Genomic DNA, 15,492 nt, shown 5'->3' with positions numbered 1-15,492 from the left:
ATTCTCTGCCTCCTCTCCCCCTTCTCTCTACAGTTCTATCCACGTCTCCTCTGGACGTGCATGTTTGTAGAAAGGTAAGCTCTGTAGTTTCGGCAATGCTTTTGAGGGGGGTCACGGATAATTACAACTGCAAAGAGGCTAATGCGGCGACGCCCAGGGAGCTCGACAGGGCATTGTGCTCATGCGATGAAATAGAAAGGTCCAAACAAGTTTCTCGCGTCGACTCTCCTCTCTGCCACGCTACTCCCATGTATGCACCTTCTGAACCCCCTTCCCGATGCGGCATGCGAGGAAGGCAACAGCAGCAACGCAAGAGTCGAAGGAAGAGGGAAAGAAAGCTTCTCTTTAAAATGTGACAAGCGAATGACCAGTCACAAAACAAGTAAGCAATGTAACCACCAAGGTTAGCGACGCCGCAGCCAAGGGCACCGAGGCACGACACGGCAGACACAAGTCCACTCTGAAGGTCGCCGGTTAGGAACCGCCGAGCGCTCCGGGAAATGGCTCGCCATGAGCAATTATTTAACCCAGAGAGGCAGGAAACGAATTGTTTCCTCATTGTTCTTTCTCGGCACATCGCAACGTTGGGCACCTCTTATGGTAAACAGTCGAAAGGAAAAAAAAATGCAACTGTATATCACTGGCCCTGTAAACAAAAGAAAAAGAAGTGATTCCCGTCAGTCGCCGCAACAGGCGCAGGCTGCATAGCGGTCCTTTGTTTCCAAATGCAGTTCATAAGTGCATGAAACTGTCTTAGCCGGCGCCAGCGAAGAGGCTGCCGAGGAATCTTTTTCTACAGCTTCGCGAAGTACCTTCCTGTTATTGTTGTGTTCCAGCTCGGGCAGTGTAAAAACGAGTTACAGCTTGATTTACTTAAACAAAACATTCGCAGGGTGGCAGGGAACTCCGGCACGTTTACCTGACTGATACAGCTTTTGGACGGCTCAGACGAGTACCGGTGGTTCGCAAGTTTGGCTCTGCGTATATACATATATTGTGTTCAATCAAAGCGCAGAGGATAAACAAGCTTTTCTGCCTTTCCTTTATTTTTTTCTCTGCGATGAAGCTTTTTTTTTTCTTTTGTCGTCGTCCCCATTAAATCGGGCGAAACCCGCTCCCCGAGATATTCTAAGGTGTCTGGGCGAGTGCAAAAGCAACCCTCTGCGCAAACTTGTTGACCATTGCCTTCGGGCAAGTATTCATGTTGGCAGAGTAGCTTGGCATGGCACGAGAGAACGTGTCAAAAAATTTTAAAAATTAAGAACAGTGAATGAATGCGTTGGAAGAAAGAATCAGTTCTTGGCGCTTGCGCCTATATGAACACTAGGAAGAGTACGCGTACAAGTAAGCAGAACAGAACGTAGGATATACGAGCGCTCTAACGCGAAATGTACGCGCGAACGTTCAACCACAAGGCATGCACACGAAGGTGTCCTCGCAAGAATGCGTGAAGGAAAGCTTTGGAGAGGATGGCGCAACCTCCAATAGGTACGATTGGGCGGTGCTTCCCTCGCTACAATATTCGAGACTTAGTGCGCCTGCCAACACTATGTTATTACCGTATGTACGAGTAGCTACAGCGTCGGCACAGGACGTGGAGTAATTTGGCCGAGTCGGTCATTGGCTAAAACACTCTAAGCCTGATGAAAAGGTCACGTGTCTGGTCTTTACATCCTTTTCTTCTCTTTTATTATTATTATTATTATTATTATTATTGTTATTATTATTATTATTATTTGTGAGTCGTTTATCGCTCTATTAGGGCGTTTCAGTAGGCCCAACTACCAACTTTTCGGGAAAGGCCATTCCCGCCCACCCGCTAATTTCACTCCCCATAATGTGTGATTGCCGACATATTCAGAACAGTGAAGACGCCTACAATTACTGACGGCCCACAACTATACACAGCAAGGAGACGTCCGGCTTCTACGCACGAAGTTTGGCAGCTCCCGTCTGTACAGCTACGTGTACGTGAAACCGACATACTAGGGTCGCGCTGGTTTGTCGGGTTGAAAAGCGGTCGTCGGATTCATGTGAACGCAAGCGAGTCAGGTCGAGCGATCGGGCGGGCGAGTTTGGTAAATTCGCCCGCAACGTATGGGCTGACTCGCCCAACGCGCTTAGCAGGGTGCACGAGCTTATGACGGTCTGTACGTGAGAAAACACCGCTCCACACTACTACTACTACTACTACTACTACTACTACTACTACTACTACTACTACTACTACTACTACTACTACTACGACTACTACTACCGCGGTACTACCTCACCTACATATACCGTGGCGAGGAAAGCATACGTCGCCTTGAAGAAGACAAATCCACTTGCCGAAACGTTGGCTCCTGCTTTCACCTTGATCTCGTTTTGCTCATCTACTACCACCACTGTCATTTAAGTTACCACCAACCCATCCTCCTACTCTTCCACCGCTTTTCCAACCGACGGAAGCGGAAGTGCCGCCATGATGTTTCTGCCGGTCTTTCCGCCGCCGCATTTTCCGCGACTGTACCGACGGTTGCACGCGCATATATATATAAGATGAAGAGCGGTTGTGATTTTGCTTCGATGAAGCTTTGTCGTGCTCTGAGGGCTTGAAAGTGCGTTGTGTCAGGTAGAGAGAGAGAGAGAGAGCAAGGAAAGGCAGGAGGTCAACCAGACGAGCACCGTGTTTGCTACCCTACACTGGGGGTGGGGGAAATAGAAATAAGAAGAGGAAATGAGAGAGAGAGAGAGAGAGAGAGAGAGAGAGAGAGAGAGAGAGAGAGAGAGAGAGAACACTGGGTTGTGTCAGGTAAATTTACACTACGTGCAGGGGATGAATGGACACTGCGGCAAAAGTGAAGATGGTTAGCAGTACGTGCGCGGCATGCAGAAGCATCGAGCGAATAATTTATTTGCCCCTTTTGGGGCTCAGCGACAGCCTCGAATGTACTCACGCTCGGGAAACACTGATGCGCGCGGATTGCTTGAGCCTGCGTGTTATCGGTGTGTTGCCGGCGAACACAAAAACCACATGGAAGGCCACGATCGATTGAACAAAGCAGCGCAGAAATTTCCTACCGGAAATGACGGAACCCGAACTAGGTGGCGGTGGCGGCTCCTCAAGGATTGGCGCTACTTAAAAAAGGAGCTTAAGCTGATGAAGGGGCTTTACGCGGAGCTTTAGGGCAGCCGGTGTCCCTTTCTTTGGAGAATCCATGCTTTCAGATGCTGGTTCCACTGAAGGGCCTAGCCGGGGCCATGTCATTGTAAAATTGCGCTTCGGATTTATGGTTCAGTAGTAGTAGCAGTAATTGGTTGCTTATTTGTATATATAAGACAATTAAACACTAACCTCTTTAAGAGACTACCGACTTCGTTCCTTAGAGCGCCATATTGTGGCGCATAGGGTCGTTTTCACCAGGCGCTGATTAGTTGACAGGGCACGGTCCGAGATTTGGACGACGGGGTGGCTCTCGTAACCACTTCGTGAACTTTCACTAAACAGCGTGTTAAAAGGGTTCATTCAACTTCCGCAACCAGCCCAAGCCCGCATGAAAAATAGAGCCCTTTAGGTGCCTGTGCCGCCGGAGGTGGCTTTCATCCGGTCATCCCACTAAACGGGCCACGTTGTTAGAGCTCGGAGGTGCCCTCCACTTCTCGAGAACCTGATGTGTCGTCGACCTCTTCCCCTCGCATTACGGGGACAATGAACGTTTTTGTGTCCCCGCTCCCCGTTCTCAACTTTGTGCATAGGGAAGGCGCACATACCGTTTCAAGCTGCCGAGTTTTTCTCCTCGAAGGCGGCGACAGCGATAGCATCATTGCTTTGGCGGGCTGAGAAAATATTTGACTGTATGTTTTATGTTCTAACAAAGAAAGAAGAAAGAGAGAAAGAAAGAAAGAAGAAGAAATGCGTGAGTGCGGAGTCCTACGACAGTTACGGACCGGCCACCTGATTGGCCGTTCGAGATATCACAGAGATCCCTAGTCTAGGGGCGCAGAGAAACCAACGGTTTAGATAGAGGAAATCTCGTGTGTTCCGAGTGTTCGCCCTCTTTTTTTATTGTTATCGGTATTTAGGTGATGTTGTATCCTTTAATTGGCGCCGGCTACTCCTTTTCACGTAGGGATTTGAGAAAAGAATAAGTCATAATAAAGGTAATGAAATCATAACAACATAAATTCCAGTCACATAAGTGCACTAATGTCACACTATAAATGAAAGTCAACTCCAAATCATAAAAACACAAACTCCAGTCACATAAGTACACCAATGCTACATTAAAACTGAAAGTCAACTCAGATATACAGCAACACAAAGCTCAGTCACTATCTCGTTCTCTTGCATGCCAGATCCCACTTTTACGAGCAAGAACGTCGGGAATTAAATTTTCTTGAAAAGGTTCGGACTACTGAAACGGTAGTTTGCCTTCGCGGCCAAAAATCACTGCCTTTCGTCACTTGAACTGTTCATAACAGGACTGGAGTTCGCGTTTGAGCAAACGACAGCTACACGTCTGGGCCAGAGCTTGGGTTAAGTCCTGGCCACCGTGGCGACAAGATATCCTTTTGTCTGCGTCGCAGACGTAAGTAAGGCATAATCTCTCGCGAGTTTTAAACAATGGACTGCATTTTTTATCTTTCTTCCTGTGTTTCACGAAGTCGTGGATTTCCGTGATATGACGCTTAGTGCGCACTTTAAACAGGCTGTCAGCATGTCCCATTTGAGCGCGTTTTATCGTGTCAGAAGCCTGTGCCGCGAAATAACTCGGCTGCTTAGCACAACTCACATCTCAGGCAAAAAAAAAAATGACAGACAAATTAAGCAGGAGTAGCGGGTATTGTTTTTCTGCAGCTCAGTTCTTAACAACAGACGTTCTACAGCCTTGAAATGCTCGGCAGGTCACCTCAGACTAGATAACGAGGAATCATCATCAAATTAGGTGCGCAAGGATGCATACAATGGGCAGTGTTCATTTAGAAAGTCTTTAGTTTTGCTTTTCAAGTTAGATCTGTCGCATCTCGACTGCCTTCTTTATAAGCAAAATGACAACCAGCATGCAATACCGCTGTCATTCTGACATAGTTTTCCTGCTCCTGCCAGCTACCTCGGATTTCTTCCGTCCCCCTTTCGCCGGGCAAGGCAGCCAAACCAGGGTTCATTTGTATATTGTATCTCCCTTTCTCTACTTATCCCTCTCGCTCTCTCCCTTTAAGATACGCAGAAATAAATAAATGGTGTTTACGTGACTGTGAAGTGACGAGATTGTCTTTTTTTTTCTGTTTGTCTCTTACACAGGCGCCGGCATTTGTGTTTTTCTCCGTAGCACCCCACACTATCCATTGTTTTCTCTCAAGGCGCATGTACATGTAGTGAAACTGCGTCAACCTTGCTCGCGGGGTTGCCCCCGAACGCGAGACTTAACCAGCAATGCTACTGACTATAGCGAGGGATTTCTGGTTAATTAACATGGGCATAATACGGATTGTATGGACTAATAAATTCTACTTGCTGTCCTCGTACGAGAGGGGGGATTTCCTGCTCCATTTATTTATTTATTTATTTATTTATTTATTTATTTATTTATTTATTTATATTGATGCGAAAGCATCAAGTGGCCCATTAAGCGAAAAAGCCAGCGTCTACAGTAGCGAAACGGCATCTAAATTCCCAATGGCTGCGACGCCACGCCGCGAACGCGCTTCAACGGAGCAGAGTGGGCGAGAAGGTGTTGCGTGAGGGGAGAGAGAGCATCGCCGCGACGCCACGTCACCAGCGCACCTTCTCGGAGCAGATACGGCGACTGGACGCCGCGCTGCGAGACGGGTTGTCGTCGGCGAGGCAGCCGCATGACGCGCACGTGCGGGTATCGCCGAGTTGTTCTCGGAAGCCGGCGCGTGGTTCGTAACCCTCTCTCTCTCGCCCTCACTGTGCTTAGCTGCTGAACGCGCCTGCCCGCCTTGGTGGCCGCTGCTGCTTCCTCGGTCTCACGCCGTGCAGGACGTCGGTGGCATGCGGCGTCGGCACCGCAGACTGTTGCTGCTTGCTGGCCCGGGCAGCGCGCACCGCTATGGTACATTACCCACAGCTCAAAAATCGAAGGACCGCTCAGCGGCGTTCAATTTAACGTTAATTATTTCGCATTCACGACTAATAAGAAGTGCTTAGGTGTCCTCGGATTTCTTTTTATTTCGACTGCTGTAATATTTTACTATTTATTCCGCTACTTCGTTAAGGTTCTGTTTAGGGGGGAGGGAAGAGAAAAGTAGAAGGCAGGGAGGTTGGGAGGTTAACCAGAATAATGTCCGGTTGGCTACCCTACACCGGGGGAATGGGAAAGGGGAAAACAAAGATCACAGGGAGAGAGAGGAGGGAAGGAAAGAAGGAAATTGCGGCGAGTTCACTGACGCGTGTGGTCTTACAGAAAATGTATTAAAAGTCACAGATGGTCGCACAAACCCGTCGTCCTTAAGAAACACAAAAGCGCCTTTACCGCTTTATGGGCCGACGGGCGATGGGGGCGGTGTTCCAGCAGCACTTGCACAGAAAGCGGCCGATTGTCCAGTTTTTGAAAAGCTTTCGCAAGTTCTTGTCTCTCAGGGGTGTATCGTGGACAATGGCACAGCAGGTGGTCGATGTTTTCTTCCGTGCTACAGACCTCGCATGCTCCACTGTCAGTCACTCCAATTAATGTAGAGTATGCCTTTGTGAAGGCAACTCCTAACCAAAGGCGACAGAGAAGCGTAGCTTCACGTCGAGGAAGTCCGAGTGGAGGTCGGAGTTGCAGGGAGGGGTTTAGTCGATGCAGTCGCGTAAGTCGTAAGTTTGGCGAGTTCCAATCGGTCAGTGTGAGACTGCGTGCCAGGTGTCGAAGCTGCCTTGCAGCGTCAGTCCTCGAAAGCGGAATTGGAACGCTGTGCTCTTCTTGATGTGCTGTGCGAGCAGCGTTATCGGCGGAATCATTGCCACTGATTCCACAGTGGCCAGATACCCATTGAAAAACGACCTCGTGGCCTTTTTGTTGGACATCATGGTAAAGTTTCGCGACTTCGTATGTCAATTGGTCATGCCATCCGTGTCGGAGAACTGACTGCGTGCGCTGTAATGCCGGTTTTGAATCACAGAACACAGCCCATTTTCTAGGTCTTTCAGAATCAATGAATTCCAGTGCTCGACGCAGGGCCGTTAGTTCTGCCGCCGTTGAGCTCGTGACATGCGATGTCTTGAACCGCAGTGTCATTCCTCGCGTTGGTATAACCACGGCACCAGAAGAACTGCACGACGTAGTCGATCCATCGGTATAGATGTGCACGTGGTTGCTGTACTTTTCATGCAGAAGAAGTAAGCTCAGCTGTTTTAGAGCAGGGGCCGGTAGATCTGTCTTCTTCTGTAGTCCCGGGATCATGATACGTACTTGTGGACGCGGACGCAGTTCCTACCCAAGCAGATTACTAGCTTAGCTTTAACCCCCTCGAGCAGACTACACAAAATCGTTCTTGCGTATGACTGAAGATGTTTAGCCTGTGGGTGACAAATCACAGCCAGGTTGCTGTTAATTCACTTTCTTATTGCGCTTGATCGTGTGCTTGTTGTGCGTGTGAGAGAGGGAGAGAGGGAGATATCCTAAGTGACGTGATAAACATTACATATACACTCGATGATATAGTATCAATTCCGCGACTGCCAAAGAAGCGATGGTGCGACCTGCGGCTTCCTCGAAAAGGCATTCACCGCCGATAAAGCAAATGCCCTCTCTGTGAGATGCGGGCGGACGACCTTGCGGACGCACACGCCGCTGTGGTGCTGAAGTAATGAAGATAGCCCATCGATGCGCATTGCATGAGAAGTGGGGTGGAATGTCGGAAGACGATAACGCCGTTCCGTGGCATACGTATGCAGTTCGCGTGGCATTGAAATGAAGAGTCCCGTTTAGAATGCATACCTAGCGTTTGCTTAGGTTCGAGGCTACTATGTCACCAAATATTACTTAATGCGACACCAGCGGATAAAACCATTTCGACACCCGTTCCCCATTACCATCCCACAAGTTCTCTGAAATGAAGGCAGAAGGTAAGCCTAAATTCCCCGTTCACGTAGCCGCTTTTTTTTTTTTGGAAACCGTCCCTCTCAGGATATGGTCGCCACGCCACGAATGTACACGGGTACCTTTTTTCTCAACAGCGGGACTTCGTGTCATGTCAGCTGTACTAAGGCGGGTAAATTAGCGGGGACCAATACGAACGCACCAAATCAATATCGAAGCATCGATATCCGCGGAATCACAAGTTCAAATGTCACTTGTTGATACTTACGGCGAGTTGAAGAATCTGCCCGACAGCATGCTTTCACCGTGTAGGCGTGGAACCAAAGAAATGTTTTATAGTTTTTTTTATCTCGGTGTTGCACCCATCCTGTAATGAGCCGAGAAGGGCTAATAATAAATAAATAAATAAATAAATAAATAAATAAATATGGAGTGGCATATTGAATGCAGATTGAGCGTTATCTTTCACATAGCACCCCAAGACCGGTACATGCCAGAGAAACAGACCACTAGCAAGGTTTCATTAACGAACACGGGCAATAAATATTCCGGTAATATCGAAAATTAAGATTAAATAGCGAAAACTGCTTTGGAGGCTACGTATCAATTTTGAGCGCATGACGTTTTTTTTTTTTTTTCTTTAAGCCTGTACCTAAACATGCGTATACACGAGGCGTTTTGCGGATACCGCGCCCGTAGGATTAAATCCACAGCTGCCAGGAATCAAGGAGCCCGCGACCTTCTGATCAGCTGTACAAAGTCTTAAACACACATCCAGCGCGACAGGTGACTAAAACAAGGACGAGCACCTCGTAGCCTTCGCATTATAGTACGCCCAGATAGCAGTCGGTGATTGGGAAGTTGTCAATCGCGCGCATTCTCCTACAAACCGTCAACTCCGGCCTTGCTTGGATCAAGGGCACCCAGCACGGCCGAAGGCATGAGATGCGTGCTCGCTCATTTTATTTTCTTTCTCGACCAGCCTAGTCCCCTCCCCCGTTACTGTTGCACGAATGCGCGGAGGTGGCTGCATTAATCTTGCATATCTGCACTGTTCCTCCACCACAACGTTTAGTTCACTGTATGGTATCGGTGAACCCTTGTGTAATCGCGTCTCGTCTGGGCGAGCAGAGCAACCTACCTCTGATCCGAGGTCAACTCGGAAGGCGCTCGAAGGACCTCGACTTTGGGCAAGGGACGTGCCCGAAGATTTGATAATCGCTCGAGGCCAAGTCGGTTTCTTAACGGGAGCTATTGGCAAGCAGCGCTTTGGAGTTTTACCCTGCAAAAGCTTTTCGAACCAGTGCACGGCGAATGGGCGGCCTTTTAGGCGTTTTTACCCCGGCTTCCTGTCTTTGACGAGATTCTTAAACTTTAGAGAAACCTTGAGCAACTGATTATTCCTTTAATCGAGATAAGTTTAGTCACTAAATCGTTTTAATTTAATTTATACGAGAGAGCGTGCAGACCCAGAGGTTCAAACTTGGAACTGCTGTTCGCTCCTACTCTGGGAATTAGCGTTCATCTTGAATGGTCGTGTTCTAAAACAGTAAGGCAATAATTGGGTCTATAGTGGCGTCGACCAGTCATGGGAAGCTTTTTTAAAAAAGAAATGTTTCAACAAACACTGATACGAAATTTGCTGCGAGGCACCGTGACGACAAAAGTATTCCATCAAAACTATACCATACCAACAATGCACACATGTATGCATGGCTGGCGCTACAGTCCACAAGTGATACGGATAAGTCTGTTTAACGCATGAAGACAACGAAGCCGTATAACGGGGTTCGCACACCTTCCGGGAGCTCTAAGGGTGTGCTGCGACTGCCAGAAATATAGCCAAGGCTTTGTAAACACCCCCCCTATATCAGGTGCAATTTATTCGCCATACCCGAGTCTACTCGTTGGGTGGCATATTGAATGCTAATCGAGTGTTGCCTTTCACACAGCACCCCAACATCGGTACATGCCATGGGGAAAGAGACCGCTAGCAAGGCTTCGTAAATGAACACAGAAAATAAATATATCGATAATATTGCGAATTCAGAATACATAGCGAGAACTGCGTTTGAGGCTATGAAACAATGTCTGTCCAAATGTCTATCCTTTTTTCTTCATACTCAATCTGAGTTGCGCTAAAGCAAGATAAGTACGCAATCACTGTAGCACAAGTGCTAATGACTGCCCGTATTCAAGAACGAAACTTAAGTTGAAGCCCATGCTTGACCTAACTTAAATGACGCCTGTCGTGAACGCGCCGAAGGAAACGCAATGAGTGTCATGGGCACTTTCACTTCAGGTGGTGGTGGCGGTAAGCAATTATTAATTGAGCCTTTTTACAACATTACTTGTGAGGGGGCTCAGGAGCGCGTAGGGTGTCCGGGAGTTTGTGGCCCTCGGCGACCCCCAGAGCCCAGTCCACCAGCCGTGTTTGGTCGGCTGGGTTGGAGCTAGACACCGCGTTCTCCCATCCCTCGACGTCGGTGAGTTGCCACTCAGAGGGTGGCTGGAGCTCAGGGCATAAGAACATTATATGATGGAAGTTGGCTCTAGGCGCGCCGCAGAGCGTACATTCCTGTCGATATAGGCCTGGATGAACCAGGGCGAGAAAAGCGGGAGAGAGGAATGTTTGTGCCTGAAGCTGGCGCCAGGTAGTTTGCTGGAATTCCGTTAAGCATTTATGTGGGGGAGGATATCTCAACCGCATTTCGAGGTAGTGGAGGGTGATCTCATGATATTCTACCAATCAGTCTCTGGCGTTATCCAAGTCATCGGACGGCGTGGCTCGGTTAACGGCTACTCGAGCGATAGAATCGGCCATCTCACTGCCTGGATGGCCTGCGTGCGCGGGCACCCAGATGAGCTTAATTGGTCTGAGGGAAGTCTGATGATTGAGAATTTTCCGTGCCAGTTCATGAACTCGGCCTTTGGAGTAGTTGCGGATTGCAGCTTTGGAGTCGCTAAGGATGACCTCGGCAGTGGTATTTGAGATGGCCTGGGCTATGGCAGCCTCATCCGCCTCTATGAACGTGCGCGCCTGTATTGTGGCAGCTGTGGCGTAACCAAGTTGATGTGACACTACACTTACGGCATAGGCCGGTTTCTGTGGGTAGCTAGCGGCGTCGACACACACAGTGAGGTGGTCGTGCTGGTGTTGTTTGTAGAGGGCTTTTGCCCTGGTCTGCCAGGCGTCACTCAGATCAAGTCAAGCATGGGCTTCAACTTAAGTTGCGTTCTTGAATAAATAGGTGCAGGAACTCGGTTTCCCTTTACACTTTGACAGTTAACATATGCGCAGTTCTAACGATGCATTAATAAATATTTAAAATCAGACGTTACCCGTCGCTGGTGTTAGTATAACAAAACTTGACCATAGGATTGGCACCAATGTCTTTATCAGCCGACGACGCCATAAAGTGACTAATAAAAGAAGCCGCCGAATGCTTGCAATGCAGACGCCTAAGATTTCTCGCTGCGCCGATGACCTTTATATAAACTTCTATTTCTAATAGTCAATCACAACGTACTTGTTTTCCTTTATGCTCAACATAAAATTCTTCTGAGAAATGTATTACTCAAAGTCGGTTGCAAGAATGCCAACTTTGAATTGGCTCCACGTTCGCATCCGCACGCAGTGTTTACCACGCTACAACACACCAAGGACTTTCTCAACGTATAGTGTCTCGAATATTCCCGACGTGTTGGTCAAACATCTTTGCTGCCAACAACAGCAATGTGTCGACTGGTGTGACAGATTTCGGCAACAAAAAAAGCACTCGAACACGTACTGCGCCTACGTCAACACTGCACTATGCTATTTTGTCTTTCTCATTTCGTTTTACTGAGCAGCTCGCGCCTCGCTTCGGCAGTGAACAAATGGGGAAAAGTGGCACGCTACACTTTTATGCAAAAAATCGTCTGCAATCAGGAACGATACAGCAGGCGCACGGCGGCATCCTCCTTTGCCATATGGCCTCAGGAAAGAAAAATTATGGGGTTTTACGTGCTAGAACCACTTTCTGATTATGAGGCACGTAGTAGTGGAGGACTCCGGAAATTTCGACCACCTGGGGTTCTAAACGTGCACCTAAATCTAAGTACACGGGTGTTTGTGCATTTCGCCCCCATCGGAATGCGGCTGCCGTGGCCGGGATTCGATCTCGCGACCTCGTGCTCAGCAGCGGCCTCCGGGAACGAACGGCGTGCAGAAGAACTTGCAGGGTATGTTTTGCGCTGTTATCATGCGGTATACGCTACCACCACGAGCGCTGCGTCTGATTTTCATCGACGAAACCGCCTCTACACCGCGCATTATTTACACGTTATCGTTCGTAATAAGCACCGATAATTTGTCTGTCACGTATCCCCGCCAGCGTGCCCCCCTGACGTGTGCATTAGAGCTTAACAGCTTTATAGGACTCGTCGCATAACATTCTGCGGCGAGTCCCATCGTCCCATCACAGAAATCCTGTGCTGGAGCCGAATCAAGATAAAATTAAGCATACCTGTGGTGCCATTTATGCTTAGCAACCATAAGGCGATTTGGAGAAGACAGTAAAGCTACAGAAAAGCGATTGGTTTCCGACTAACGTGGCAACTGCATTACGTAAAGCAATTGCTGCTTTTGTTTCTTCTTCACGAATACATGTTAAGAGCAGTGCACAAAGTCCTTGACAGAGACCGGAGTTTTCAACCAGCGACGTGAGCACGTTTTTTCCGCACTGAAGACGGTGGCGTTTGAACGATGATTCTTCCTGCACCGCAACTTGCCGCAGGTGGGAACCGAACCCACAACCTTCGCGGTAGCTCATTTGGTAGAGCATCGCACGCGATATGCGAAGGTTGTGGGTTCGGTTCCCAGCTGCGGCAAGTTGTTTTTTCATCCACTTTAATTTCCAGTAATTTATCGTTTCCTTATTTCATATATTAAGCACAAGTAATTTCCCCTATGTTGTCCTTGGTGTCAGTGTTTGTTGGCTTCTTATGATATGACTAATAAAAATCGGGCCCCTCGGTTAACCCCGTTGCTTATCGTTGATATATATATATATATATATATATATATATATATATATATATATATATATATATATATATACTACTGCGTAGCATCATACAGTCTAGGAAAAGGGCGCGTGCGCTTGAATGTCACGTAACTTCAAGCTTAAGCTCAAAACATGCTTAATGTGAATGTGCGTCGTATACCATTTTACTTACAAATAGCGCCACCCAAATTTCGATAGGCCCAGAAATGAACGTTTTCGATCAAACAAGCAGAAAGCAGCCGTGTAAACATCGATTTCAATCTCGGCAAGAAATCGCCAAGCCGTTGAACTTATTTGGATTCGTGCCCTGCGATCGCTCTGCATCCGGACACAATATCACACAGACGAAATTCGCGCGAGGACGTAAGAGCAAACATCCCAAACAAACATTTACGAGATGAAAAAAAAAAGATAAGAAGAGAAAGGACACTATGGCATAGTGATCGTCCGGGATACGAGGCAAATAAAGTACGAATCGTGAAGCTTACCATATAGAGCATCGCACTGAACTCGTGCACTGGTTACACACCGATATCTCTTTTTCGAATTTCCAGTTTGAAAATGTGCGCGTAACAATTACATCTTCGGGCCCACTTCTCCCGTAAAACGTTTGAGGAATTCGGAATCCACTTTGCTTTTGCAAACGTCTGTTTTTTGTTGTTGTTGTTGTTTTACTAAAGGGAGGTTAGAGTTTGAAGAAGAAAGGCGCCCTGCTTGTAAGCCAGTGGCAAACTACATAATTCCGCCGGCACCATCTGACGCCGCAAGCGGCCTCAAACAAACAACCATACAAACAAACAAAGAGGTAGTTATACGCTGCGCGTTGTGTCCCTTATGATAAACATAGTAGTCTAATTGCTCTCGCATAAGCTGCATGTATGTAACGCACACATATATTATGTGTACTCACGATGTAGATCGGAGTGCTGTACATCGTCATCATGCATTTGCATACGATACACTCGCCTCACAGAATGTGTGTGCAGTTGGAATAAATTGAAACGTGAACATAACAAAAAGAACATAAGAAAAGATTGCCCGTTACGCGCGATGATTTCCAAATGAGATGTTCAAGCACATCTCAGGCGCTTTTTAAAGAAAACGTAAACATACTGTCGCACCAAACCTGTGCGCTGAATTCCTAATCACGCCCAAGTCACAATCGCTTGAAAGTGGGAAAAAGGACAATAGACATTATTGTGGACTTGTCATTTTAATTTATGCTGATGATAAATGCCGGCGAGGCTTGCTATATAGGGGCCGCGAAGACTGAGCAAGCTCATGTCAGATTCTAATCCCTTCAGTCAATTTTGCGCGGTACCACCGGAATCTCCTGGTATGCCGTCAACTTCGAGTGCGTGAACTAAGCCACAATTCACGCAATGCTACAGAGTTCCGCGTTAGAATATGGTTTGCAATCAGTGACAAGCCAAGCGCGTTATTGATGCTTCAGAACTCTCATAGGCCGCTAGTTCACAATGAACCAGCTTGTCTTTCTTCTTGTTTTTTTTTTTTTAAAGTAAAGCTGAAGCCTGAAACAATTCTCAACTACGTCGATGAGCTCGATTTCGCATCTTTGACCAACATGCCACCTTACAACGGAAATCGTCGAATTGCTGAACACGTCATCACGTCACTCACCCATCCGCTTCTTTTGGAGACTCGCATCCTGATGGGAGGGCAGCAGTCGTCAAGTCTTTGCGCACACCAGCGACAAGAAAAGGAAAGAAATTGACGTTTGTCGCACGAGATGACCGCGTGCTCCGGCGCACACCAGGCAAAACGCAGACTCGTAGGTATAAAGCACGTTCTTTCAGGTCCCCTGTGTGTTGAAGCGCGGGGCGGGGAGGCGATTTGTGTAGAGCGTACGCTCGCGCGCACGTTTTCCTTTCTCCTTTTTCGCGCTCTTTTTCACCCGAGACTCGCGGTCACGAACGACGCAGAGGTTCACGAGCTGGCCGGTGGGTCGGTCCTTCCGGGCACTCCGCACACCTAGCCGACTATCCCTTGACGGGCGTTCAGCGTGCGCTTCTTGTGCAGTTTTTTGCCCTAATCGCGATTCCTTTCACCCCCCTTCGTCCTTCTCTCCCTCTTTTCGACCGGCCTTTGAGACACTTGTTACTCTCACGCCCTAGCCTCCTCCCCCCCTCGGGTGCCCACCCTCTCTCTATCTCGTGGCCCTTCCCTCTCTCTCCTCTGCTCTCCCTCCCTTTCCAGTGAGCCCCGTTCGAGTGGACGGCCTTGACTGCCAGAGTCATTGGAAGCGCATGTCCTCTCCGCACGGTCGCCTACCTTCGGCGACGTCGGAAGGACCGAACTTGGATTCATTGAGATAGCCGGTGATGCGTATCAGGAAAAGAGGGAGATTGGTGTTTTATTTTCGGACTTACGGGCGCGTTTACGCTGCCGCCGAC

At 48.1% G+C, this 15,492-nt stretch overlaps 1 protein-coding gene across 1 annotated transcript in view; it reads right to left on the bottom strand.

The window, feature by feature from the left end:
* The window catches only part of LOC126537006 (retinol dehydrogenase 5-like), a 63,378-nt gene extending 48,315 nt beyond the window's left edge, over window positions 1-15,063 (bottom strand). Inside the window, exon 1 of the mRNA XM_050184102.3 lies at window positions 14,720-15,063. Within this exon, the coding sequence (XP_050040059.2) occupies window positions 14,720-14,746 (27 nt within the window). The 5' untranslated portion in view covers window positions 14,747-15,063. The remainder of the gene's footprint in view (window positions 1-14,719) is intronic.
* Window positions 15,064-15,492: the final 429 nt, after the last annotated feature.

This window comes from Dermacentor andersoni, chromosome 4 (genome assembly GCF_023375885.2).
Source record: "Dermacentor andersoni chromosome 4, qqDerAnde1_hic_scaffold, whole genome shotgun sequence".
In the NCBI taxonomy this organism is placed as follows: Eukaryota; Metazoa; Arthropoda; class Arachnida; order Ixodida; family Ixodidae; genus Dermacentor; species Dermacentor andersoni.
Note: the sequence above shows the minus strand (reverse complement) of the source record. Positions and strands in the feature narration are given on the sequence as shown.